Source organism: Podarcis bocagei (assembly GCF_964188305.1).
Source record: "Podarcis bocagei genome assembly, chromosome: 6".
NCBI classification, from domain to species: Eukaryota; Metazoa; Chordata; class Lepidosauria; order Squamata; family Lacertidae; genus Podarcis; species Podarcis bocagei.
The window spans coordinates 28,281,842-28,308,264 of NC_138130.1; the positions used below are offsets into that span (position 1 = coordinate 28,281,842).

Sequence of the window (26,423 nt, forward strand, 5' to 3'; positions counted from 1 at the left end):
GCTGACATTTCAGAAACACATTTTTATGTCCTGTACCATGTCACTGAGACTTTGGTTAGTAAAATACTCCCAGAGTCTTCCATTAGACTTCATAGTAAAGGGAGACCTGAACTTACAATACAGTTGGAACAAAATGAACAAAAGTGTTTGGTTGAGGGTAATACACACCTATGATGTACTTACTTTTCTTTTTGATGTGTGGCACTTAAGGAATCCAGGAAAAATGATAATTGGGAAGTGGGCAGTATTTTCAAATTGGGAAGTGGGCAGTATTTTCAGTTCAGCTATTTTTAGCTGAATGAAAATTCCCTGGTCAGGCCTTACTCTTCCCAATTTCAGAAATATTTGAAGAAGAAGAAAAGAGAGCGCAGAGCTGTCAGTTTCAAGTCAACTGCCTTTTCATGGTTATACTTTTAAGACGTTTTATTGTAGTGATTTTTTTAAAAAAAGAGATCACAATATTTGTAGATGAAAGTCCAGCATTAGGCTGGCGGGAAGGGAGCTGGCCTATAAGCTTTGTTATATAAAAAGCAAAGACATTTTTTTAAAAAATCAAAATTCTTATCAGGGCAATACCCTTGGTAGGACAACCAAAATATCACAAAATAGTGTGCAAGTCTCCTTTTTTGTATATATTCATTGTTAAATATATATGTGTGTGTGTGTGTGTGTGTGTGTGTGTATAATTGCAAATCAAATACAACTGTAATTTGTAAGTGGAAAAAGGGAACCTTATTAATGGTTGAGAAAACACAACCCCCATCCTAAACCTGCCTAACCAGCAATCCATATACGTAAGACAAGCGAAGTAAACGTGATGAATTAGACACCATACCAAGCCCATAATGTAAAGCGGGGGTGGGGGTGGGGGGAGGAGATGGGAGGCAAGATAAAGAAAGAATCCTGCAAGCAACCAAATATATGAAAGTACAACGAAGCAGATCCTGTAAAGGGAAAGTAAAAGATGATAATATTGACAGAATTAAGCATTCCAAATATGCTCATAGTGTTAAGGTAGGTTCTGTTATTTTCACTGTTAACGTAAGCAATATAGGACTACTATGTTGAATTAAATATCTGTTTTTGAAAAGGCAAGGAAAACTCTCAGTTTCTGAGTCAGTTTCTCCATGAATGCTATATACCACACCTTGTGATACCAATAAACACAAACCTTTCCAATGTTTGACTAGAGTCAACCCAGCTGTCATCAATTAAGTGGTTAATTAGGTCCTGATCTTTGAGGTCTGCACCTGTGTTAAGTGCAAGCTTTTGAGTTCTCCAGGGCTCTTCATCTGGGTAAATGGTGAACAGAGCAAGCAAGGGAGGAGAGGAAGAAAGTTTGCTGAGTTGAAGCCACAGAATCTTCATCATTTAGGAGACCTAAGATGGAAACAGCAAGAAGGTAAGAGATATTCAGATAACAATGTTATGTGGTAGGCAGATTGCACCCAAGCCTTCTAGGAAGAAACAACATATAATGGTTGATGCCCTGTATTTGAAAATAAACATTCAGGTGCTAACCAGATCCACCTTTAGGCAAAACTCATAAGTTCCTTAATACAGTAGTGGAAAATAGAAATAAAGAGAAGTTAGGCAGCTGGTATATTAACAAAGCGGGAATTAACTATATTTTCTGGCCAGTTGTTTTTTGTTAGTGGTCACTCCCAACTGCATTGTTCCTGGGCACATCCTGTTTGTTCTGTAACATTTCATTGCTTTGCCCTGTAAACATTAGTGAGACACATTAATGCCTTCAGTACACCAATCTCAGTTAATCTAGCATTTCCATGTTCCATATCTAGTAATACAAAAATTCAAAGTGGATAGGGGATTTGCTCTAATTTCTTTTGGTAGGCTTCTGATGTCAAAACTCACGTTGTTAAACTAACTATGCATACCATTCACCAGCAGATGCTGCTCAACAGCCACTGTTTCATCGCTTCCTATTGCGCAATCCTTGCAAACGAGCAATGAAATGCCCTCTTTTTCTTCATTTTAATTAACAGTTTTATGTAATCTACATCCTAACCCTTTGTGTATTATTCATACATTTAAATGCTAAAACCAGTAGCTTCCTCTAGGCTTCGAGATGTATTTATGGATTGATTCAGTGCTTAAATCCAAAACACCTATGAATAAATGATTGTTCTCTCGTCTCATGATATGGATGATCAGTCAGGCTGGCAGGGCAAAAGCGTGCTGGAGCCAGATGATTTTGGCCATTCAGCAGGAGGTCACTTGTAAAGAGCCTTGATGGGCCTGCCTGAGAAGGCAGTTGCAGAGCTTAGATGTGGCAGTTCGGAAGGTCATATTGCGTATTCACACTAAACACACTAGTGTGAGGGAATTGTGGAACAATTAGCCTCACATAAACATGCTTAAGTCTCCTTAATGCATGAATAGGTTAATACCATAGAGTAAGCTGTCCAGCCAGGCTCAGCCTATGTCACTTCCCCACACTGGAGAGCCAGTGTGGTGTAGTGGTTAAGAGCTGTAGACTCAGGATATCAAATGCAAACTCTTCTTCTTCTTCTTTGGTTGGACTCAGCCTACATGTGAAGTCAGTGTGAGGAAGCCTGAGCTGGTTGCTCAGCCGCATGGCATTAGCCAGCTTATTTTTCAGACAAGAAAGGATTCTGAAGCTAGGGTGTTACCATTTTGTAACCAAGCAACGTTTCATTGCCTGTGTCTTGTTTTGGACGGCTGTATGGAAAAACATATAAATCTAACCTTTAACGAGGTTTGTAAGTAACCCATTTTACGTATAACTTACCAAACGTACCACCTACCTGTGTGCTAGGGAAATGGGATACTTTGGAGTTCAGTGAAAAAGCCACATTTTAAAAGGTTTGCAGTCTTTAGTTCCACGCTTTTATCTGCTCCATGTTTTGCTGCGGTTCTCTCGCCAGAGAATACTTGCCTCAGACTTGGGTCTTGGCTTCCAGGGTTTCCAACAATAAGCACCCTGACACCCCCCCCCCCACAAAAAGGGACTGTGGCTTCCTTCTTTGGTAAATGCAGCCTCTTCCCAAGCTGATGCCAGGTGGGCCCCTCAGGAAGATCTCAGCATCTGGTAGGTTCCTGTGAGAATAAGGATCCCTTGAGATACGCTGGTCCTAAGCCATGAGGAGCATTAAAAGCCCAAACCAAAACGTTGAACTGTGCTCAGGAGGTGGGCATAAAGTCAGTGTGGTGCTATTAAAAGGTGGCTTCACTGACTGTAACCTAAAATAATGGTGTTTAGCTGCTCAGAACACTAAATCCATTGCTGAAAACACTAACCCCTCTTTCCTCATGACCTTCTCTGCTGTTGGGCAGGTCTGCCCAATCACTGGACAGAGTGAGACAAATCTTTTGTAGGTATGTGAATAGATGCTAGGAGAGAGAATACATTTATTAGATATTATCCTTTCCTTACATTTGTGAGTTCAACAGAGTGCATCCCTTTGCAGCTTAAAAGATAGGCTAGTTTTAGCCTTTTGGTTTAAGTCATCCAGGATGCTTTAAGGCAGACTGGATTCTCCCGGTATTTCCCCCTTTAAACAATAATCAAACACATAGTCTTGTAGAAAGTAGCAATAACATTTACTAAGAGTTTCTGTTGCAGAATATATATTGCTACACCCTCGCCTGGACAGGGAACAGTGGGAGAATCTTTCAGAGGGTTCTTTCTAGCAAACATACAGGAAAACTGTGAGCTTCAGCTCCTATCCCGTGCCACTGTTGGTTTGACTGCATTGTAAATATCCCACATCCTTAAGTGCCAGATTCCAGGGGAAGAGATGGTTGAAGGCAGCGTTGGGGGACAGAGCTGTGCCCTCAGGTTTGGTGGAAGATGCTGTCCTGTTGCCAGTTCTGAATTTTTCACGTAGAACGGGAGGAGGGCATCAGCCGGTGATTTGCCTCAGGTAGCAAAATGTTTTGAACTGGCCCTCCTGTTGAGGGCCTGCTGTGATGAAAAGTGACGCAAATGAAAGCAAGGAAGGTCAGCTCAAATCAGCCATCCGATTCTCACATCTGACAGTATAAACTGGAAGCTCCAAATCTCAGGCATTTCAGTCGGGAGCCGTTCTGTATGCCTCATGATGAGGTAATGGAGGGTCCCAGCAAGCAATTTCTTTTCTGCTCCATTTTGGAATAGATACTGGGTTGCTAGGCAACATTTTCCATGTAGCTTGCTCCTCATCAAGCGAACTAGATAAAAATCAAAACAATTTTTTTAACCTTCTCCTGGGTCAAGTTATTTTGGCAATGTGACAAGATAAATTAAGTTATGGAGATCGTCCTCAAAGGGAGATTGCCTCAAGTTTAACCTGCCGAGGTCTCATCCAATTTATTTATAATCTGTCAATAAAATTCTTACTGCCTGATAATCTGTCAAAAGAAATGTTCAGCAAAGGGGGGAAAACTTGAGACTAAGAGTGTAGAAGGGAAGATTGCTTGTTCTATTATATTCAAATAGATTATTGAATATTACTTTATTTCATATAATCCATTCTATTTTAAGTTATGTTTTATTAGGACTTTCTGTATTGGATCATATTATTATAAGGTGTGTGTTGTTTGTTGTATATTTTGTTGCTGTAAACTGCTTTGTGTATAGTAATATAGAAAGGTCATTTTACAAATTGAAATGAAATGAAGATTGGCAATTAAATTTATAGAAAATCAAGCCTCCCCCCTTTTAAAGGGGTCAATAACGTTTTAACAGGCGAATCTGTGCTGACAAAAAAATCTCCCTCTGAACAAATACTTACTGTGTAGGATCTCTGTGTTGAAGTGGAGAGGCATGTGAGTCTGGAAACTTAATAATAATAATAATAATAATAATAATAATAATAATAATAATAATAATATTTGTACCCCGCCCATCTGACTGGATTGTCCCAGCCACTCTGGGTGACTTTGAACACATATAAAAACATAATAAAACCTTCAACATATAACAATGCATATAGAATGTATCTATCTGAAGGAATATGCTGTATAAATGCTTCTGGATTTTCATGAGATATTTTTCTTACTTGCAAAATTTGTAGAAGTGAATTTGAGATTTGAAGAATTATAAATGGAGAGAACCAAAATGGAGAGAACCTATAGTTTATGCCCATTAGATTTTGTTCTGCCCTCTGGTCTTTGCCCTCCTCTTTGCAACATCCCTTCAGGTGTTTTAAGAGACTTAACATGCCCCACCTTCCTGTTCTCCAGATTAAACAAACCCAGTTCCTTCAGAGTCTTAACATGCCCACCTTCCTTTTTTCTCAGGACTCCTGTTCCATTCTCCTGACCATTTTTGCCATTCAGGTTTTTATTTTCTTCCAGCGTCATATTTCCCTTCTCCCAACCCCTCTGAAATGATGAATGGGTGCTAATAGATGGGCCACAGGCCAGCTGAAGTGGCAAGCTGGGCTGTTTTGTGAGCATCTCGGCCGCGCATGCTGCCGATGCAGGCCATTACTCACACAGTATGTCCCAGTTCAATGGCTGATCTAATTGAGTTTTTTGTTTCACCTCCCAACTGAGCAAGGCAGTAATAAAACAACTCTGAAAGATGGATGCTGTATCCAGCGATGCAAAGGAAGGATGGATTCAGAATGCCAAGTGGTGGAGGAAGTTAAGGTTCTGGCGCCTTGGACCATTCTGAAGTTGCTCCTGCTTTTCCTTTCATATCAGTTCCAGGTTGTCTCCTTGAAAAAGGAACAAGTTGTTTTAAGGCAGCTTTTGCTGCCCTCCAGATGTGTTGGGCTGACTAGGACAGATGGGAGTTGTAGTTCAAATTATCTAAAGTCTACCAAGTTAGCAAAGGCTGCTCCAAGGCATTGAATTATCCCAGGCTCTTTGTCATTTTGAAAGAAATAATCTGCAGCTTTTGGAGACTTATTTTCTCCAAATGGACTACTTATTTCCTCCCTGCCCACCAAGCTAGAGTATACAGTGGTACCTTGGGTTAAGTACTTAATTCATTCCGGAGGTCTGTACTTAACCTGAAACTGTTCTTAACCTGAAGCACCACTTTAGCTAATGGGGCCTCCTGCTGCTGCTGTGCCGCCGGAGCCCAATTTCTGTTCTTATACTGAAGCAAAGTTCTTAACCTGAAGCACTATTTCTGGGTTAGTGGAGTGTGTAACCTGAAGCGTATGTAACCTGAAGCGTATGTAACCTGAGGTACCACTTTATTCTGCTTGGTACATGGTCTGTTGTGCTTTTTTTAAAAAAAAAGAAAACACAATGAAATCTCTATTTGGGAAGGGCTGATGGACATGTGCAGTTTTTACCCCTGGGGTAAATCTATATGTTTATTTATAGCCAGCAACTTTTTACCTCCCAAGTGTGTGTACCCAACATTCACAGCTGCCTCCATCCCACTGGGCATTCCTCAACTTGTTGACTCCCTCTGTGTAGGGCAGAAATAGCAATAGTTCTTCCAGTTTCCAGGCGTCTGACTGAGCACATATTTTGGATGCCACAGACTATTGCCTTAAGCGTACACTTCCACACTCTGTGTTTTTAAAGGGACTCGGTGCTCCCATGCCCAGTGAAAAGGGAGTAGAAATTGATATGACGGAAGAAAGGGCAACGGGCCGGCTGAAATGTGGAGAGTTGTGGAGGCTTACAGAGCGAACACAATAAGTAGGCAGTGCTAAAGACCTTTCATCTAGGTCAGCATGCAGCTCATGGCATAGAGCCATGGCTTATTTGAAGTGAATATTGGAGCGGTTTGGTTGTCGCCTGTGAGAAGATCGCATGTTTTTACTGCAGTGATTTAGAATATAGAAAGCCTAATCCTATCCCTCAGTGATTATTCTCAGTTGCAGGGATATATTCAAATAAGCAATCTCTCCCTGTGATTCAGGTTCTCCTTGATAACAGAACACAGAAAATAGGAAGTGGCTGTAAACTCAGGGCCGGCCTCCCCATGAGGCAAGGTGAGACGACTGCCTCAGGTGGCAGGATCCACAGGGGCCAACCTCTGTGGTGTGCTCCTTGGAGACTGGATTTGCCGCTGCCTTGGCATCCACCATGCTGCCTCTGCAGCGGCTTTCTTTCTGAAAAGAAGGCTCTGCTGGTCTCCTTGTACCCTCAGGGAGGAAGTGGCAGGAGTTGCCCTCTGGGCCATAGCTGTCAACTTTTCTCTTTTCTTGCGAGGAATCCTATTCAGAATAAGGGAATTTCCCTTTTAAAATGGGAAACGTTGACAGCTATGCTCTGGGCTCTTCTGGGCCGCTACATCCACCTGGTGTGATTTATATGGGAATGTTCAGGGAGGCAGGAGAGGATATATTGTTTAATAATATCCTTCCTAACTTGCGCTCGCAAGTTCTATAACTTATCAGAGTTTCACATTCCCCTTTTAAACGCACAACGGGTAGCTGGTTTCAGGCTTGTTTAAGCCTCTCAATAACATTCCTGGTAAGTTCCCCTTTAATCCCTCTAAAAAGAATGAACACGCCACAATCTTACTTAAGATACATAAAAGTAGTTTACTCACATCATCAGTTCACAGATGGATCCCTGAAGGAAGACTTAGTTACATGTGGGTCTATCCCATATGGAGATAGTATCTTTGTCCTCCATTGGCTAAAAAGCTGCTGGTGCAACGATGAGGTCCAAAAAGAGAGAGAGATGGCTGCTTGCCTTATCCTTTTGTGTTACCTGAACAGGTAAGGTCACGCCCACCTCTAGTCACATGCAAAAGGAAAGATGCTCCAGCCCAGGAGCAAACAGTAAGTTTTCGACTGGCTGGAACAAACATCCCCTTTGTATGTCCACTCTAGGCAAACAAAGAATGTTGTACTTGACTGCTACTTATGTTTCACACCCCACAATTTAGAGCAGGCCCTTTCTCTCTGCGAAGGCCTTTGCTTACTAGTTCAACCAATGGGTAGGGTTGATTTGATTCCCTCTGTTCTCAATGTTGATCTTATACTGCCTCTTGATTCCCCCCTTCTTCCCTGGGGGGTGGGCACCATTTTTGTGGCTTGCCTCGGGTACCAAAATGTATTGGCCCGCCCTGCTTACACTGAATCAGACCGTTGGCCCATCAAGCTCACTATTGTCTACGCTGATTGGTAGCAGCTGAGATCTTTCCCAACCCTACCTGCAAATGCTGAGGATTGAACCTGGAACATTTGGCATATAAAGCAGATGCTCCACCACTAAGCTAAGGCCCTTCCATTGGGGCTAAATATTTTAAAAACCAAATTGCGGGTATATGCCTTTGGAGGGCTAGGAACCTCACCCGTATTTCCCTTGCTGCAAGAAAAGCACAAGGCAGGGATATGGAAGGGAATCAAGAGACTTTCGTGAACAACAGCCTAGGTGTGTGATGTCTAAACTTGCCCTCCTTGTAAGAATATCAAGATAGAATTCCTAGAGTACGTTCTAAAAATAAATGGGAAAATTGAATTATGTTTATTAGGCTGTGATGAACGTTTAAGTAGGGCATTAAAGGGAGAGAGAGAGATAGAGAGAGAATGTTCAGAGTAACATATTGGATTTGCCATAATTTTATTAAGTGAAAGGTAGCACTGGCAGGATGCCCTCCTTCTGTTTGCAAAATCCACTGTGTGCAGCTGCTTGACATGCAGGAAGGACTATATGAAGGAAGGAAAACACAGGATTGGTTGTGTTTAACAAGGCTGGTAACGGGCGTGGAGAACGTTCATATGTGGGAAAAGCTATCTGTCTACACACCATACAATGCGGGAGTGGAAGAACAGCACCAAGGAGCAGAGCTTTTTCCAGAGGAGTAGTGATGGCATCATCAAGACTGCTGGGGTAATTGATGGGCCCTCCTTGTTCTTTTTGCCAAGTAAATGAGGTGATAATGAGGCCTTCAAGTCTGTTCTGAGGCAGATTAGGATAGAAGGGGCCAGAGAAGGAGGAAAATGATCGTGCAGGGTTTCGTTGTCTTTGATGGAGTTCCTCCTCCGTCAAATCATAGAATTGTAGAGTTGGAAGGGACCACAAGGGTCATCTAGTCCAACCCGCTGCAACTCGGGAATCTTTTGCCCCATGTGGGACTTGAACCCATGATCCCGGATTTAAAAGTCTCATGCTCTACCAGCTGAGCTATCACGCCAGCTGTTTAAATGATAGCACTTCTTTGCAAGATGGTTTGCACTTCTATTTAAAAGCTAAATTTGCATTATAACTGGCTGAGGCTGTTTTCTTCAAACTCAGTGTGTTTTACTATTTGGGTCTTTGAGTGGCATTCAGCTAAAACCGTCTATATCTTCCTAAAAACAATATATATGGTATATAGATGCATCAAATTGTGCTTCTATAGTTTTGCCTAAAGAGCCTGATTTTATTTTAATTTGCAGAAAGAGATTGAGCATTGATACAGTTCCAAGTTTCTAAGAGTTAAAGGAATTTGGGTCTCCCCCACCCCCTTCCTTACAGAAACATAACATTGTCAGAATTCTGAACTTACATTTTTTAAAACAATTATGTGTAGCGTTCAGCTAAGACTTACTCAAAGTGGACCCGCTGCACTTCATGAGCATAAGTTAGATCCATTTATTTCAATGAGTCTACTCTGAGTAAAAACTCAGTTGAATCCCACCTTGTGCGATCCAAAAATACTGTATTTTTTGCTCCATAAGACTCACTTTTTCCCTCCTAAAAAGTAAGGGGAAATGTGTGTGCATCTTATGGAGCGAATGCAGGCTGCGCAGCTATCCCAGAAGCCAGAACAGCAAAAGGGATTGCTGCTTTTACTGTGCAGCGATCCCTCTTGCTGTTTTGGCTTCTGAGATTCAGCATATTTTTTTCCTTGTTTTCCTCCTCCAAAAACTAGGTGCGTCTTGTGGTCTGGTGCGTCTTATAGAGCGGAAAATACGGCAAATACCATTCAGTTATTTTGCTGTGTACTGTGCCTGCTCTTCGGAGTGGGTGCGTGTGTTTGTGTCTTATTTGGATCATCACAGATCCCTGCACTTTTGGATTCCTTTTGGACCATGTCTGCTGTCAGGATGACCTGCACACTGGCCACAACACTACAACAATGTAATATAGACAGATAGTTTTTCTGCCCCTGCTGCATATTTCAAGCTAATCCCGAACACCTTTTTTTGTTTTTGTTTGTGCTAACGTTACAGAACACTATGAAAAGCAGAAATGAGGTTCCCTGCTCTGTTCAGGGAGAGGTGGATTTGAGGCACAACACATAAAGCTTGATCTTTTTACGATGACAAGAAGTTCTCTTGATGTGAAAATGGAAAGGAAAGGCTCATCTGGACAGGACCATAATGACACTAAACTGAGTTTTGGTTCCCTTCAGTGTATGCCACAGTCTGCATTCTTAATTGAAACCGATGGCTCCCTGGGTAGCTGGGAGCCGCATGGCAGCTTTTTATTACACCCTCTATTATCTTTGCTGTTACCTTGGAAAATGTAGTGTGCCTTTTATTGATACAGGAACAAACGTTGCATTATTCCTCCCTTTCCCGCAAAGCACTTTTGGGGGAGAGTAGAATCTTGGATTTTGACTTAAGACCGAATTGCATGCAGTCGTTACCAGAGTTGTCAGGAAAAGGGGAAAAAATACTAATGGTGGGTTTTAAACAGGCGAAATAAGCCAAAATATGCATAATTTTCTAAAGGCAGCTGTCTTGAGGGGTTCATTTATCAAATGGAGGAAATTATAAAATATGTGTGGTTTTTGCATATTCATTAAAGCCTCTGCTTTAGAAAGCCAGATAAGACTAATGGCAAAATAAATCACTTTGTATCCATTTAGTGATGGCACTTTATGACTAATGAACAATTGGGGAGTGGGGCAGGGGAGGGGGATGACCTTTGCTGAGATATTGTAGGCTTTGCTGTAGCAATGGTTTGCAAACACCACGGTTGTGCCTGAGTACATCATAATGGAAGGAAATCCATGACAGGATGCCAATTATGACATATACATCCCCTCAATTTACACCCAGCCCCCAGAGGAATGCATGTTGCCTGGAAGGTCTGTGAATGGACAACTAGATCCTTCTGTTATTTTGTGCAAAAGAGCCAACTATATGTTGCGACTCAACATCCTGTACTAGATAATGTGTTTCTGCGTGGAGGAAAATGCCCAGATTGCTTACTCTGCAGATATTGATCATGTGCGCCACAATCTGGCTACAATCTCGTATGGCCTCTCTCTCTGAAGGCAAAGATTGGCAGGGACATCTTTGCCCAATCCAATCGCCTTCCATGCTCGCCCAGTGCAAAAAAGGTTTCGAATTCCTTTGCCAGTTAACACTGATTATAAGTAAGCTGTTACATAAAGAAAAAGGAGCTTTTCATGTTAACTGTAAACTCAAAAGAACAACGGGTTGGCGAGCTCACCTTAGCAGAAGCGCTGTTCCATATTATATGTTGGAGAGTGGCACATTTATTTACATGGTTATTTTTAAACGTTCTTGCTTCTGCCTTGAAAAAAAGACTGTAATAAATACTATAGGGCTTTCCCTATAAAGGCAGTATTAATAGCCCAGTGATAGCCCAGGAGTCAGTATTTGTAATAGAGACAGACAACCCCGCACCAATGTTAATTTGGAAATAAGTAAAAATAAAAATAAAAATTGTCCAGTAGCACTTTAGAGACCAACTAAGTTTGTTCTGGGTATAAGCTTTCAGATACACTGAAACAGAAGTCACCAGACCTTATATATAGTGGGAGGGTGGGGTGGGGTTTTTCTCAGAAGGGTAGTAGGAGATGGGGGATTGACTCAATGGGTATGGTAAACCTGTTAATTTGGAAAGGGTGGGTCGTTTTCTCTGGCTACCTGCCATTTCATGACACCTTGAGCATTCACTTACTCATTCCCACTGAACAAAAAAAAAAAGTAAAAAAAAAGTAGGGACAGTTTGTAGCCACTATAATTTTTAGAAATGTCCGTGTTTGTTATTTACAATCTCTGCACCACGCTGTAAAGGTGACTGGGGTGAGAGGAAGGATGAAATTGTTTCCTTGGAGATTTCTTATGGGTTCGCTCAGGGCAAAACAAGTGTCTGTGCTGACTGGGATTTCAAATTGCGTTGTCTGTCTGGGTTCATGGTTCAGTAATGAAGCCAAGCAACTCATGACACGCACCTGTCCTTAACTTCCAGAGAGAGGAACACCCTCTCTTTTGCACCGCAGCAACATTTTGGTTGTAGGTTTACATAGAGGTGCAGAGCTGTCTCCTTGCTAATTCAGCTTTTTTAAAAAAATCACCTGATTTGGGGCTTATTCAGACTTGTGCTTGTCTCATGCATAGAAAGCATGGGTCCAAGCAGTTTTCCACTTGTCCCAGGCATGGGTCTGGGTAGTTTTGCCCTTTCCTTGCCACTTTCCCCAGGTAAAACCTGCTCTTCAGCGCTAAATTGGAGCAAGCGTCAGTCTGGATAAAATCTGATTGATGTTTGCTCCGATTCAGTGGTGAAGATCAGGTCTTTCCTGGGGGAAAGAGTAAGTCTTGATGAGCCTTTGAAGAACAACCACTTGCCTTGGGATCATGAAGGATGTGCGAATAGGAAATGCTCAAACAGCAGCAGAGGCCACTGAAGGATTATAGGTAGGACAAACCAAACATAAAGGAAACACACAGGTGACCAATGGTTAAAAGACTCCGAAAGAAAAGAGGGATAGACAGAAAGCGTTGAGCATTTTATCTAAAGACTTGGTGAGTCCTCCATCCTAGGCTTCTGATGGCACGCTTTACTTTTTAAAAATTGTTTTTATCGAGATTTTCGTGGGTTACAAAAGTACATACATCGCCTTTGTTTTCAGATTATAAAGTCCTTTCTACATATCAGTTACCGCATTTTTTGTCCCATAGGACGCTCCGCCCCATGGGACGCACCTAGTTTTTTGGGGGGGAAATAAAGGAAATTTCCCCCCTTTATTTCCCCCCCAAAACCAGGTCGGGGAACAGCGGGATGGCGGCGCTGCACCTCCCCGCTGTCCCCCGAGCTTGTGGGGCTGGCCGATGTCTGCCCGGCGCGCGGGGCGCTCTGCTTCAGCACGCCCCGCGCTCCGTGCAGCAGGCTGCTATCCGCAGCCTAGGGAGCCCTGCAGGAACTCCTCTGCTTCAGGGCGCCCTGCGCGCCGGGCAGAAGACTGCTATACGCAGCATGGGGAGCCCAGCAGGAACTCCCGCGGGCTCCTCAGGATGGCTGATAGCTTCCTGAAGCCTGGAGAGCGAGAGGGGTCGGTGCGCACCGACCCCTCTCACTCTCCAAGCTTCAGCGAAAGCCTGTATTCGCCCCATAGGACGCACACAGATGTCTCATTCATTTTTGGAGGGGAAAAAGTGTGTCCTATAGGGCGAAAAATACGGTATATTCAGTGTGAGACATTAATGTTGTCAGCATAAGGTTAGGGGGAAAGAGAGTTGGACGGGTATTTAACTTTGATTCTCTTACAAAGTGTATGTGCAAGGTTTTTGCGTCAGCGTCACGTGGGTAGGTTCTCTTTCTATTCATTTATTAGTTTTCATTGGCAGTGAGAGAGATTGGGAGGCCCAGGGGCCTGGCTGGTTGCCTTCAGTTGACTGCAGTGAGTTTTCTTTGCGTGTGAGAGAGGGGGGAGAGGTTGTTGGGTCATGTTAGCCATATTGATTTCTATGCTGTTGGTGGGTTCCTGTTGTCTTGTTGGGCTGTGTGTGTAATAAAGGGGAGCCACACCAGGGTGAAGGCGTCCTCTTTTATTTGTTCCTGTGCCAGTTTCAGTTTGTTGGTTAGCTTTTCTAGTAAGCATAGCTGTCAACCTTCCCTTTTTTTGCGGGAAATTCCCTTATTCCAGCGCCGTTTCCTGCTGCTTCCTGCTGCTATCCCGGATTGTTAGATATCTCGTAGACTGTCCCTGGGACAGGTGAGGCTGCTGGTCCCATAATTTTGAGGCTGCTGATCCCTTATTTTCAGATCTGAATGTTGACAGCTATGTCTAGTAAGGCTGTTTCCCATATAGTTTGGTACTAGTGGTCCATGTTCACTGCTGACAGATCCCTCCAGCATCTAGCTAGGGTGCTCTTGGCTGCTGAGAATAGGTGGCTTATGAGCTCTTTGTAGTGTGAGTGTACATGGCATGCTTTACTTAGGGCCAAATTCCAGTATTTTGGTGCTTTTTAAAAAAGATTACAGCAGTGGAGGAGGGTGATGCTAGAGTTTGGGATCACAGCAGGTAGGGATTAGGAATATAAACAGAGCCTTCTTGCTGTGGTCCTGATGAAGAAGACTCCACTGTACCTGCCATTTGCATTTAGAAGAAAGCTTGGCAAAGTTATTTGCTTGTATACTAGGGATGCACACATGTGCCTAAATCCATTCTGACATTCGTTCTCATCAGGTATTTTCCCTTCTGCCACACGTCTCTATTCTGTTTTGTTGTGGAGATATACTCCCCCCCCCCATGTATCATAGCTCATAATGGGTGTATCTATGCCATCAACAAATGTTTACAAATGAATTACTCTCCCTCCATAGTTAATGTATTAACAGAGGGGTAGCCCTGTTAGTCTTTTTCAGCAAAAGCAACAGATAGTCCTATGAAACCTTAAAGATGAAGTTAACGGGTGTGTGTGTGTGTGTGTAGAAAACAACTCTGTTATTATTCTATGTGTGATGGGATGAAATCCTACCTTAGGACTGATACTAAGCTGGTAGCTGCAAGTGACCCTGTTATCACTATAGGAAGAGGCAAGTCAAAATGTGTTTCTGCAAATTGATTTGACCGTGTCTGTGAAAATACGCACCTGCTAATCTGAGAAGCCGAGTATGTCATAAGCACAGGATTTCTCTGTGCTCCTTGTGTACAGAAAGCAGATACGACAGACCAGGATTTAGAAATAACAGGATTAAAGAGGTGGGTACATTGTAATTTCTCGGGATTACCTTTCAAGTTTACATATTGCTGGAATATGGGTAAAATTCCTCAACGCTTGTTTTGCTTCTTAAATGATGTGTAATAGAAAATGAAAGCAGAATAATTTAGTCCAGTTCGTTTAAAATAATACAGAAAGGCTGACCTCTGTCATTGAACTGCTATGCACATTGATGATTTTTATGAACTGGAAGCCAATTCCACCTTCCCACATTATCAAATAACCTCATCAAAAGTTAAAATACCCTCCTCCCAACCCCACCTAAATTTGCATTTAGATTGTTTGGTGCCAACGTTCTCAATAAGATACTTTTCAGCTCTGTCAAACAAAACCTGATTGTCATTTAGCACAGTGGCAGTCGATTTACATTTCCATTAACGTAGATCCCAGACAATTATCGGAGGAAATAAAAAAAGAAAAATAATCTTATAAAAACCAGCTTTCTGCCTGCAGTTTTTATGGAGCCCGGGAGTCGATAAAGGGTCGCTCTTATCACCGTCGGCCCCAGGAATGGCCGTCACAAAGACGAGGCTCCTCTGAATGAAAGGAGTACCTAGAGGAGACACTGGTGATGATGATGCACAGGAAAGGAAGCTGAGGAATGCACAGGAAATGTCAGTCTGCAGGAGAACTGGGTAGGCAAACAGAGACAGGCTGAGAGAGGTTAGTCTAGGTCAAAGGGTGAGAGTGAAGGCCCTAAGGCAAGGGGGAAGGAGCTGGAAGAGGCTCAAGATTGGGTACACAGTGAGCAGGAGGCAAGGGTGATAAGACCTTGTAGCGTATTGGCCCGAATATAAGCCGCACCTGAATATAAGCCGCACCCGAATATAAGCCACACCTTTAAAATTCAAAGGGGAAAAAAGACAAAAAGGCAATACCCGAATATAAGCCGCTCCCTTAAAATTCCGCAGGCACCCACACGTGTTCCGTTTTACTCCGTGTCTGTTTCAGAAGCAATACCATAAAAGCCAATATTTGTATGGTCGTGAATTTAAGCCGCACTTTTAACTTTTCACGGTCGGAATTTGGAAAAAGCAAAAGGTGAGGCTTATATTCAGGCCAATACGGAAAGTGTCATGAACACACATTTTCTGCCCTGGGAATTATTTATTAATTTAATAGCCTGCCCTTCACCAGCTGGCGTCAGGGTGGGATACCACAATTTAACATTCAGAACTAAAAAAAACCCCACACAGTTAAAACATATTGCTTTCACGAGAATAAGGTAGGTCTTGAAAACACACCATGGAATAAAGACCATGGAATGTACTGGTGTATGTGTTCAAATCACCTTCCTCACACTTTTGATGGTTTGTTCTCCCCCAGGCAGGAGCTGCAAATCGAACTGTAAATATTCTGAAAATAATTTAAGGATCTAGATGGATGTCTGCAATGCGAGGAATGGGGGTTTCCCCTCAAACTGTTATCATGCACTGGCTTTCCAAAGCATCTCAAAATGATTTCAGGGGAAATCAGGGCTGTGGCTCAGTGGCAGAGCACCTGCTTTGCATGCACAAGGACCCCGGTTCAATTCCCAGCCTATGCATGATGGGAGGAGAGGTATCAGTTGTAAGGTACTAACGACGTTAGTAGATCATATATTTGACTTGGCACAGAGTAACCCAGCATTACCTCTGCCAGTTTTGCCATGTTGTAAAGAGCCGCTGAGGTCAGGAAGGGCTCATGGAACTGTGAAAAAACCACAAATGCCGGATCTTTTTTCCAGGAAAGTTTAGAAATAGGCATAGTGTACTTTTTGAAAACAAACTGGAATGTGCCGAGAAAAAATAAAAAGACTTCAAGGCTCTTCAATCCCTGGAAGCAAAGCTCTGCAAACTAACTGCATCCAGCTTCAGTTTTCTTGTTGCAGTGTCTGTGTGTAGCCTCTACACCATAGAGCCTCTTACTTTTTATACTGCTGTGTGACCTAGTTTCTCTCTCCAATGCATAACCTTCCCAAGACATTTCCTAGAATAAACCCCCTAGGTCCAGACATGTGAAATGGCTGGTGTCGTGTAGTGAATCCTATGAAGTTGACAGTATCCCTTCACAGAGGCTGCTCCCGCAAATCGCACCAAGGAGAATGTTCCCGGTGTAAACACCTTCCTGAGTTACCCTATGGATGCTAAATGGAGCATTGATGGTGGCCCCAGGATGTCAGTCTAATCCCCGGGAACAATTTTAACAGGTTGATACTGACGGGGCTCAGGCCAGATGTGCAGAGAAATGAATAGAATTTAAAAGGTAGGCATTCATAAATATGCCTTATGTGCACCATCCAAATAAATCTGGAAAGAAATTGGGGAGGAAAGAGATCTCGGCGGTAGAGCCACATGATTTGCATGCAACACGTTCTAGGTTCAGTCCCTAGGCATCTCCAGTTCCAAGGATCAGGCAGCAGGTGATGGTTGCATTTGTGTAGATTAAGAGCTGGGCTGGCCAGTGCCATGATTTGAACAAGTAAACTTCAAGAGCAAGGAGACCAAAGTATTACAGAATGCAACCCTTTGCAAGAAAATTTGGGTGTGGAATTTTTTTGCAGCTTACCTTTGGACTAACTGAATCAAGTTCACATATAACACCAAGCCATGATTTGGAGCTACATAGCTGAGCACTGCGCTCACTTACTTTTGCTTCCTCTCTCTCCTCCTGCTGTGTGTGCCTCTTAATTTAGCGAAGTTTAGGGAAGTTTTTAATATTTAATTCTGTATTGTTTTTAACACTTGATTGGAAGCCGCCCAGAGTGGCTGGGGAAACTCAGCCAGATGGATGGAGTATAAATAAATTATTATTATTATTATTATTATTATTATTATTATTATTATTATTATTATTATTATTATTATTATTATTTTGTGACTTGCTGGTTTGCAGCAAAGCATGATTTTGCCAGTACATCCAAACTGGAAAACTCTGCAGGTTGGACCAAAACGTTTTGCTGCCTGAAGTAAAGGACAAGATCATGTCTCTTCCCATTACATCTTCAAAGGCTGTCCGGACTGGTAGTTGAATCTTACTTCAACACTGGTAACAGGTCAGCATGTCACTGCATCTGAGGGCAGCAGGCTAGCTTAAGAGGTGCAAGACAGACCAGGCAGCACACTTGGCTTGTCTACTCCTCACTCATTTATCACCTGAGGTGGTGGCTTCATTCTGCCTAATGGTAGAGCCGGTCCTGAAACTATGGCTTGGGTTTGCCCTGAAAACAAAGATCAAACCAGGGTTTGATTCGGATTTACAACCTTGGTTTGATTATGCAAACCATAATTTGCTGGTTCCGATGTAAGGGCAAACAATGGTTTGCCACAAATCAGGAATGCAACTGAGGAGCATGAGAACAAAAATCCTGGCCCCGTATCACCATAGAATGATTTGGTGTTTCATGCACAACAGGCCGACCCATTGGGCCTTTGACTCTTATTTTTTCAATCTCTATTGCTCTCCATTCAATTAAAAAAAGAACCACACGTATTCATTTGGGTTACATTAATGGTTATTTTATTTAAAGGATGAGAAACACAGTAATTGCAGTTCATTTGTACTCATAATAACCATTGATGTTTTTTCAAAATTGTATGTTAACATTCATGTGTAACAAAAACCATTTTTTTCCTGAACTGTGCAAAGTACAAAGGGTTTATTCAGTTAGCAGAAACCTTCTCCAGTACAACAAACCTGGCATTTTACAAAACAAGGCTGCCAGGACAATTCTGTTCATTTTCTGTCTTAGGAAATGCACACACTCCCCCCTCCCTCCCCATGCTTCCTGTCCTTTGAATGCCGTTTATCAACATGGACCACCGGAAGAGCTAATACTTTCCACACAGAGGTCACTATCCAGAATCCCTGCCTTGTCTTGTGCATTCTGTGTTTGTGCTACATACGTGAAACTGATCCACTACTACAGGAGACTTCTCCAAGCTACCATGGTAGATGAGAACTAAGATCTGTTGTTCAAATGTTGCTGGAGCTTCAAACAGTCAAAGAAACTCTTACCTCAGAGGAAATGCGAGCGATGGGTTTTTAAGCATCAAATGCTGGGATCGGAGTGAATGTGGTGGCACCAGTGGCGGAGCTTCATGCTCCAGCACCGGGGGGCGGAGAGCAGGCGGGGGCGTGGCTGGCGTGCACCCCGGGGGCGTGGTGAATGTCCTGGGGGCGTGGCACACCGCCTGAGGGGGCATAGCACCCAGCGTGGGAAGGGGGGCAGCCGCAATGGCACCCCACTGGGATTGTGCTGCCAGGGGCGGTGCACTCTCCCCGCCCTCCTCTTCCTCCACCAGTGGGTGGAACAACCTTTAAAAATACTGAATTCAGAAAAGATGTGCTTGCAAATTGTTGCGTTTTGTCCCAGTGGAGTTTGTGGATTATGGATTAACACCTTCATACAGAGATGTGCAAAAGCTTTTTGGCAAAACAACAGTGGTATAATATCCCTGCCAAAGGGTGATGATTCCTTGGTGCTGCTGTTGCGTGAATGGCTGGCTGAATACACTGTGCAAGAGCTAAGATCCTTCGCTGCTCTATATTCTGAACACAGCAAAGAAACCAATTCTAGATAAGGGGTGGCCTTGTTTATCAAAGAACAAGCAACTTTAGGTGCATGCATGGACATCTGTGTGCCTAGAAAGATTTGCACCTTTTTTCTTTGAACAGCAACCCTACCCCAATAAATTGCCTTTGATGCTCCCCTCGGTTTCAAAAGTAGTTTACCATACAGGGGGATTTGTTCAGGAAACATCTCTGAAGCCGCCTTAGATGTGTGGAACTAGTTGTGTGGTTATTTGAATCTGCCCGTCTACAGCTGAAGTACACAATGCTCACATCTGACTTACTCGTGCAAAACTCTTTTGACACCATGTAAGAGAGGCTGTCACAACTATGGCAAACAGCCATTTTTGGTCCACTGTAGAGAGCCTTCAGTATTAAGCATATAATTATGTGCACTGTCCTGAACTAGAGATTTTTTTATATATAAAAAACCCCATGTATCATAGGAAGTGGGAGAATGCACTGTCTTTAATCCCTGTGTACTTGTGAGAGGAATGTTTCCTTGCTCAAACTACAGAAGCACCAACATGGATTTGGTCCAAACAATTGGTTGCAATAATTCCAAAGCAAATCAGAATAGAAACCATCTTCCTCTGCCCATTCCTTTCCATCTTTCCTCAGTTCCGAGTACAGATGCTGGTGAAGAAAACACTCCATCATCTCAGGTTCCCAGCTGGAGGAAGTTCTGAATTTCCACCACCCTTTTACCTCCCCCGGGGGGAAAATGACACTTTACATTGCCAGCCACAGATATTCTCACACTTGAAGTCAAAAGTCACAATTGACCAGGGCATGCTACAGCTATATTTAAGGGTAAGAGACACATCACACACTAACACATGTAAAAGTACTGTAGTTCATTTTTTAAAAAACCAGCAAAGCCACTTCTGAGATGTGTTGGATTTCGAGCAATGAAGTGGCAGAGAAGGGAGCACCCATCCCACCCTTATGCTGTCCACTGTATTCCCTCTCCAAATCACATTCCCAAGCAGCTCTTCCCTGAATGTGTCAAAGATGCATGCAAAAACATGGTTGGAATCCTGTATTGGGCAGGGAGCCATTGGGAACAAAACATCAGGCAGGGGAAGGCTTAAGTTGCACACCCCACCTATTTCCTCCCTCTAACTGCCCCTCCTGAAACAGCTAGTTTTGCTTTATTACATTTTTTTTAAATAAACAAATGGCATCATGGCACTCTTACATGTTTTAGTGTGCAATACGCAGTTTGCCCCCCTACTGAGTACAGTGGTGCCCCACAAGACGAATGCCTCGCAAGACGAAAAACTCGCTAGATGAAAGGGTTTTCCGTTTTTTGAGCTGCTTCGCAAGACGAATTTCCCTATGGGCTTGCTTCGCAAGACGAAAACGTCTTGCAAGTTTGTTTCCTTTTTCTTAACACCGTTAATACAGTTGCGACTTGACTTCGAGGAGAAACTCATAGAACGTGGTGTGGTAGCCTTTTTTGAGGTTTTTGAAGACTTTGGTGATTTTTGAAGCTTTTCCAAAACTTTCCCGACACCGTGCTTCGCAAGACGAAAAATTCGCTAGACGAAAAAACTCGCGGAACGAATTAATTTCGTCTTGCGAGGCAACACTGTATTTTGAAATTTAAGGTGGAACTTAAGCACGTACCCAAACATCTTCTAAGGAAAACAGAATTTAAAAGTGTTAAGCTTTGCCTTGATTGTGTCATTTGTTTTTAAATGATGAGAAGAGGTAGATGGGAAGGAGGGAACAGAATGGGCTGGCCAAAGTGTGTGCTTCAAGACAATTCACGAGGCAGCTGACTCTGGCCAGACCAGTGCCTAAATCACTCCACAGGAGAAGACAGGAAGTGAAGATACTGGTACACGTGTGTGTGTGTTGGGGTAATAATCGAAATCGGCTTGAGAGATGAGTGATAGCTGGAAATAAGGGCATGCCAATATCTTCAGGTAAGCTCCCCTTTGGGGAAGGCACAGGTGAGCCTTAGCCTCCTGTAGAACTGGGGTGGCTAATGCCTGATCTGGGGCCTCACCTGGCCCACCCTCAAGTCCCTCCAAGTTTGGTAGCAGTGGCAAAAGAAACAACTACAGTGGTGCCTCGCAAGACGAAAAGAATCCGTTCTGTGATTCTCTTCATCTAGCGGTTTTTTTCGTCTTGCGAAGCAAGCCCATTGAAGGATTAGCGGATTAGCGCTATTAGCGGCTTTTAGAGGCTTATCTGCTGATCGGATCAGCTGATAAGCGGCTTAGCGCTATTAGCGCCTTTTAGAGGCTTTTAGCGGCTTATCCGCTGATCGGATCAGCTGATAAGCGGCTTAGCGGCTTAGAAAAAGGGGGGGGGGGAAGGAAAAAAAACCCAGCAGGAACTCGCAAGACATTGTCGTCTTGCGAAGCAAGCCCATAGGAGATTCGTTTTGCGAAGCACCTCCAAAACGGAAAACTCTTTCGTCTAGTGAGTTTTCCGTCTTGCGAGGCATTCGTCTTGCAGGGCACCACTGTATAAAAGTTGACATAGCCCTCGGAGGGGTTGGAGAGATTTAGTAAGGCATGTGGCCCAGCGAATCTGACAGGGACGCAAATTGGCTCCCTGTCCAGTCATCAGAAGGATGATTTGATGAGTAGGAAGGTGGCAATACCTCCCTTGTCAGCTGATCTGCTGTGGGAGGGGGCAGTGTGCCCGTGTGAGAGTGTGGGGTGGCCACACCACTGACCTGTGGGTGCCACAGGGCTGGCTGAGGGCGATTACAATCTTTGAGCCAAATAGGTTTAGGCAGGTCTGCTCTAGGGGAGCTCTAGCTAAAGCTAGACGTTCCACTTAAAGGATCCCACAGAAGACGGAAAGTAACCTGAGTAATAGCTGAAATGTTTTTGAACTCACTTTTACTACTTCCACATATCCTCTTTTTAATCTTTGTATGCCACAGGCTCCCTGACGAATGAAATACATGTTGTTTGTATTGTTGTACCAGCTTTTCTATATATACGAGAGAGATTATCTGAATATTTCCATCACTGAATATGGCTTCCTGGAATATAGCTAGCACCCCATAATTATTTGTGCATGATTATCTGCCCTCAGAGCTGGTGTCATCAGAAATGGGTCTCATCTATCCAAGTACCTGATGATTGTTTCAGCAAGTTTAGGACTGGGCTGTTAGTCTGGTATGTTAAAATTAAGAAAGTAAAAAATATTACCCTACATTTTGAAGGAGCAATGGGCTGATTCTCTTGATTTCTGCCCATGTCTTAGAATGAGAAGAGTGTAGCTTATGCAGGACAAAGTAATACATTACAACAATGGGAAGATTTTGGGTGGTGGTTCCAGTATACACTGCCTGAATTAAACCGAGCAAAAGACATTGCTAAAAATATCCTTCTGTCTCTCTGACAATTTTTTTTAACAGATGTCAACAGCTGATTTATGACAGGTTTATTTTCTTGCTTCCTATTTATTGCACCTTTAAGTTCTTGGTTGCCGGAAGCGTCTATTGCCTGAATATTTTATTATTATTATTATGTAGCTTGACCCAGGTTAGAAAACCAAACACTGTTCAGAACTATACATTTCTACAGAAACAAATCACATTTTGATAGTGGTAATTACAGCCATCTTCTCTCTGATGTTCAGAGACAGAGAGAAATAAGAATTCCAGCGTTCTGTGCTTGCGGGAACCTGCAGTGTTCTTTTTATTGCCATGTAGAAGTCAATTAAAATGAATCCTCCTGGAAAAGCTCCCAAATCTCCAGTAATTATCGCTGTCTAGACAGCGTACTATGCTTTGAAGAAGCTTCCGACACAATATACTTGTGTGTAAGAAACAGGCCACTGTATATTTAGTGATTCTTAAGATTCCGACTCCCCTCTGGTTGCAGAGAAAGAAAGCAATAGAAAGGTTTTGATCTTTAGGAGCCTGACATTAGCGACAATAAAGGATACAAAAATACACATAGTAGTATCTTCTAATACAACAGATGATAAATGAATGTGTAGGTATCTGAGCTAACCAATGGAATTTCATTCAGTCAATGAGTAATGGGTTGAATCCAAAGGTGCCCTTCTGGTGTGGAGCGGGGCTTCCTCTCACAACACAGCTGTTTTACAGCTCATGCAATAGCCTTGCATAAATCCACAGATGTTCTCCTGCAGTTGAAAGCAGGAGTACTGCTGTGGAGCATGCCTATTATAGCACTGTGTGATCTCTGTCGTAAGGGTTTCCTGAATGCCACTAGCAAGCTGTTTTCCTTCCACTCGTGCGTCTTTGGATCGAATTCAATCGCTTTGCCTATTTGCCATCTCTTCTTTTTTTTGTCACACTCTATAGCAGTTGCTGACCAGAATCCAGAGATTTGCTTTCCACAAGCAGATCAAGGTAATATTCCTTGTGAAACCAGCTCACGCGAGGTGCATTCAGAGAACACTTTTCCCATGTGGAAGCCTGTTTCACGAAGCTACTTGTACGAGTAGCTTGTGCAAAGCCTTGCACATGGAGCAGGGGTTCCCAAATGTCCCCCCATGGACAACTTGAAATTGTTGAGGGCCACTTGACGATTTCTCTGCCTGTTGTAGCAATTGCAGTGCGTTTTACTAGATGCTGTATGGTTTTTTTAATTGCATTGTTATTGCTTCTTTTATTTTGTATTACAATTTGAGTGCCACAGAATATAAGACATAAAAGCAATAAAATACAATTAAAAATAAATGTGTCTGTTTAATGCAATGGATATGGGATCTCCCATCTTCATCCATAGACACGTGCTGGACCAACTGAACAAAACTCATGGACCACTGGTAGTATATAGACCAGTTTGGGAACTCCTGATGCAGAGAGTTTCACAAGGATTTCTTCTGCTTGTGGTCCTATCTGTATCCTGGCCCCAGTTGCTTCAATGTCAGTAGCAAGTATGGCAACGGTAAGATCTTTTGCATACTTGAGAACAATTTTTTAATTTGATATGCCAAATCAAGTATTTCTTAACTGGGTTTTTAAATGAAAAGTAGCGTCGTATGTATGCAAAGTAGGACTTTCCTTATCTATATGGAGTTTGCAATGTATAACATTTCTTGCATTAGAAAAGTATATTGCATAAAAGCTCTCTTATCTGAAATACATTAAAGCAACAATCAAAATTAAAATGCTGCAAAGGAAAGAAAAAGTAACGGCTAACCAAAACGTCATGTAGTTAATGATAGTTAGTCCAGCATATCAGATTGTTGGCTCTTCGTATGAAATCTTTGAGGCGCTATTAAGCTAACTACAGGAGATGCAGTGACAAGAGAAAAAGTCTCAATGTGGTGTCCACACTGCTCGACGTGACTTGGCCATGCAGTCCATTGTCACACATAGGATTTGGCTTTCAGAATGGGTTGGGAAGTCGTGGGAAAATGCACTTTTCCAGTGTTGACTCGCCTGACACTGGGAACACTACTCTCAATATTTTTCTCGGGGTGCACGGTGTATGAAAAGGCCCTGACTAGTATTCTTAAGCAGAATATTTTGAGGTATCTATTAGAAAGGAATGCTGGCAATGTTTTGGACTCCCAAATTCTGTCTAGCCGAACAATGTGCAGATTTCAGTGGGTTCCGTTCCGTCCATGAGCTTCCTTTACCCCACCTGGGAAAACAGACAAGTTCAAGAGTCCCCCTTGCACTCCTCTTGAAACTCAAGTCCCTCTTGCATAGGCCAGTAATAAGAACACTGCAGCTCAGACAAATAAATTACAGCAATATAACAAGTTTCTTAATCCCCCCCTTTTTTAAAACATACTTTATCGTTTACACAAAGTGTGGCGGCTGGATTTTAGCTTAAGATACAACCCGAATGTGTGTCCTCTCAGTCTTCGACTCCGAGTGGAAGGCACGACTACAGCAAGACTGCTTGTATGTACCGTACGTGGGTTTGAAAGCACAGCAAGAGACCTCATCTCCTGGGCTGAATATCAAAGAGCCTGCGGAGTCTTTGGAAATAATAATTACAGTTCTTGTTATGGCAGTGGATATTAGGAAAGTTTCCCTTCGCTGTTTCTTTCTTTCTTTTTTTGTGCTATGGAATTTCCTGTGAAAGGTCCTTCGAGTCCAAAAAGCGTGGAGCTCAAGCCCTCAGAAGCTCTCCACAAAGCTCCCAGGAAAGAGGCCCGACCTGCCGTTCCTCTGCAAGGTCCCTTTGTACCAGCCGTCCTCCCTTTTCTTGTGGACAAACACGATGTCGCCTTCTTTCAGTTCAATCTCTGCTTCGCTTTGTGGGGGATAGGGGACCACAACACGATACCTTTAAGAGACAGAAGGGTAGACCTTATTGCAGATGGTGGTTCATACGTTCTACTTCTACTCTCTGGAAGGGTCAGAGATCTACACCTGGAACCAGCAACTGCATAGGCTGGTTGGGAATGATGATGTGGAAAGTTCCCACGCCAGAAACTCTTACACAATGCATATATTTATGTCAGTTTTACCAATAGGACGTCAAAAGTCACTAGGCTGCAGAATGCTTCACCAGCCTCTGGGGTGGTAGCAGAAAAGGGACAGGGAGGCACATCCCTCCTTCAGCAGCCTGCTGCATTTTACTTATTTAGCATTTACGTTTATTATTGCCCCATAACATAGCTATCTGGATGCAGCTCAGAGACCATCTTTGCTCCAGTAGCCTGCTTGGTTTCTTGCTCACAGGCTTGCATAGAATTCCTGGCCATCTGTAGCTGCCAGGCAAATACGCAAGCTGATTTATTGAGAGAGTATCTCTGTACCTTGCTTTTCAGCTAAGAGGATATATTTTAAAAGTCACTGGCTTCTTTTGTTTATTATACTTGTATTTCGCTGTTCCTTTAGCAGAGTGGCTGCCAGCATCTGATCATGGATCAGATGCATGACACTTCCCTAACAGTGTAATATCATTGGTTAAGCATAGGAGGGGTCACCATAACACTGTTGAGCATCATATTGTATCTGAAATGCCTGGAGAAAAGCTGTGTATTTTGACATGATTACACAACTGTGTAGAATATAGTGCTCATGAGTCAGGATGTAAGGAGGCAGTTGTC

At 43.0% G+C, this 26,423-nt stretch overlaps 1 protein-coding gene and 2 long non-coding RNA genes across 5 annotated transcripts in view; 1 reads left to right on the forward strand and 2 right to left on the reverse strand.

Annotated features, from left to right (window-relative positions):
* The first annotated feature begins 463 nt into the window (after nucleotides 1-463).
* LOC308589448 overlaps nucleotides 464-26,423 on the forward strand; it is a 46,341-nt gene continuing 20,381 nt past the window's right edge. Inside the window, exon 1 of one of the 2 annotated variants that reach the window (XR_014009256.1) lies at nucleotides 464-1,402. This is a non-coding gene — a long non-coding RNA (uncharacterized lncRNA). Of the gene's footprint in view, nucleotides 1,403-15,464; nucleotides 15,516-26,423 lie in introns of those variants that run through there. The other variant, XR_014009257.1, reaches the window with a different exon arrangement.
* LOC308589761 lies at nucleotides 18,334-21,471 on the reverse strand. The gene is made up of 2 exons (XR_014009474.1): nucleotides 20,997-21,471; nucleotides 18,334-20,639 (listed from the first exon to the last, which is right to left on the reverse strand). It is a non-coding gene; the product is annotated as an uncharacterized lncRNA (long non-coding RNA).
* Nucleotides 21,893-26,423, reverse strand: part of SH3RF3 (SH3 domain containing ring finger 3) — a 210,141-nt gene continuing 205,610 nt past the window's right edge. For both annotated transcript variants that reach the window (XM_081198320.1, XM_081198319.1), the window contains one exon: nucleotides 21,893-25,654. In XM_081198320.1, the coding sequence (XP_081054446.1) occupies nucleotides 25,486-25,654 (169 nt within the window). In that variant the 3' untranslated portion in view covers nucleotides 21,893-25,485. The remainder of the gene's footprint in view (nucleotides 25,655-26,423) is intronic.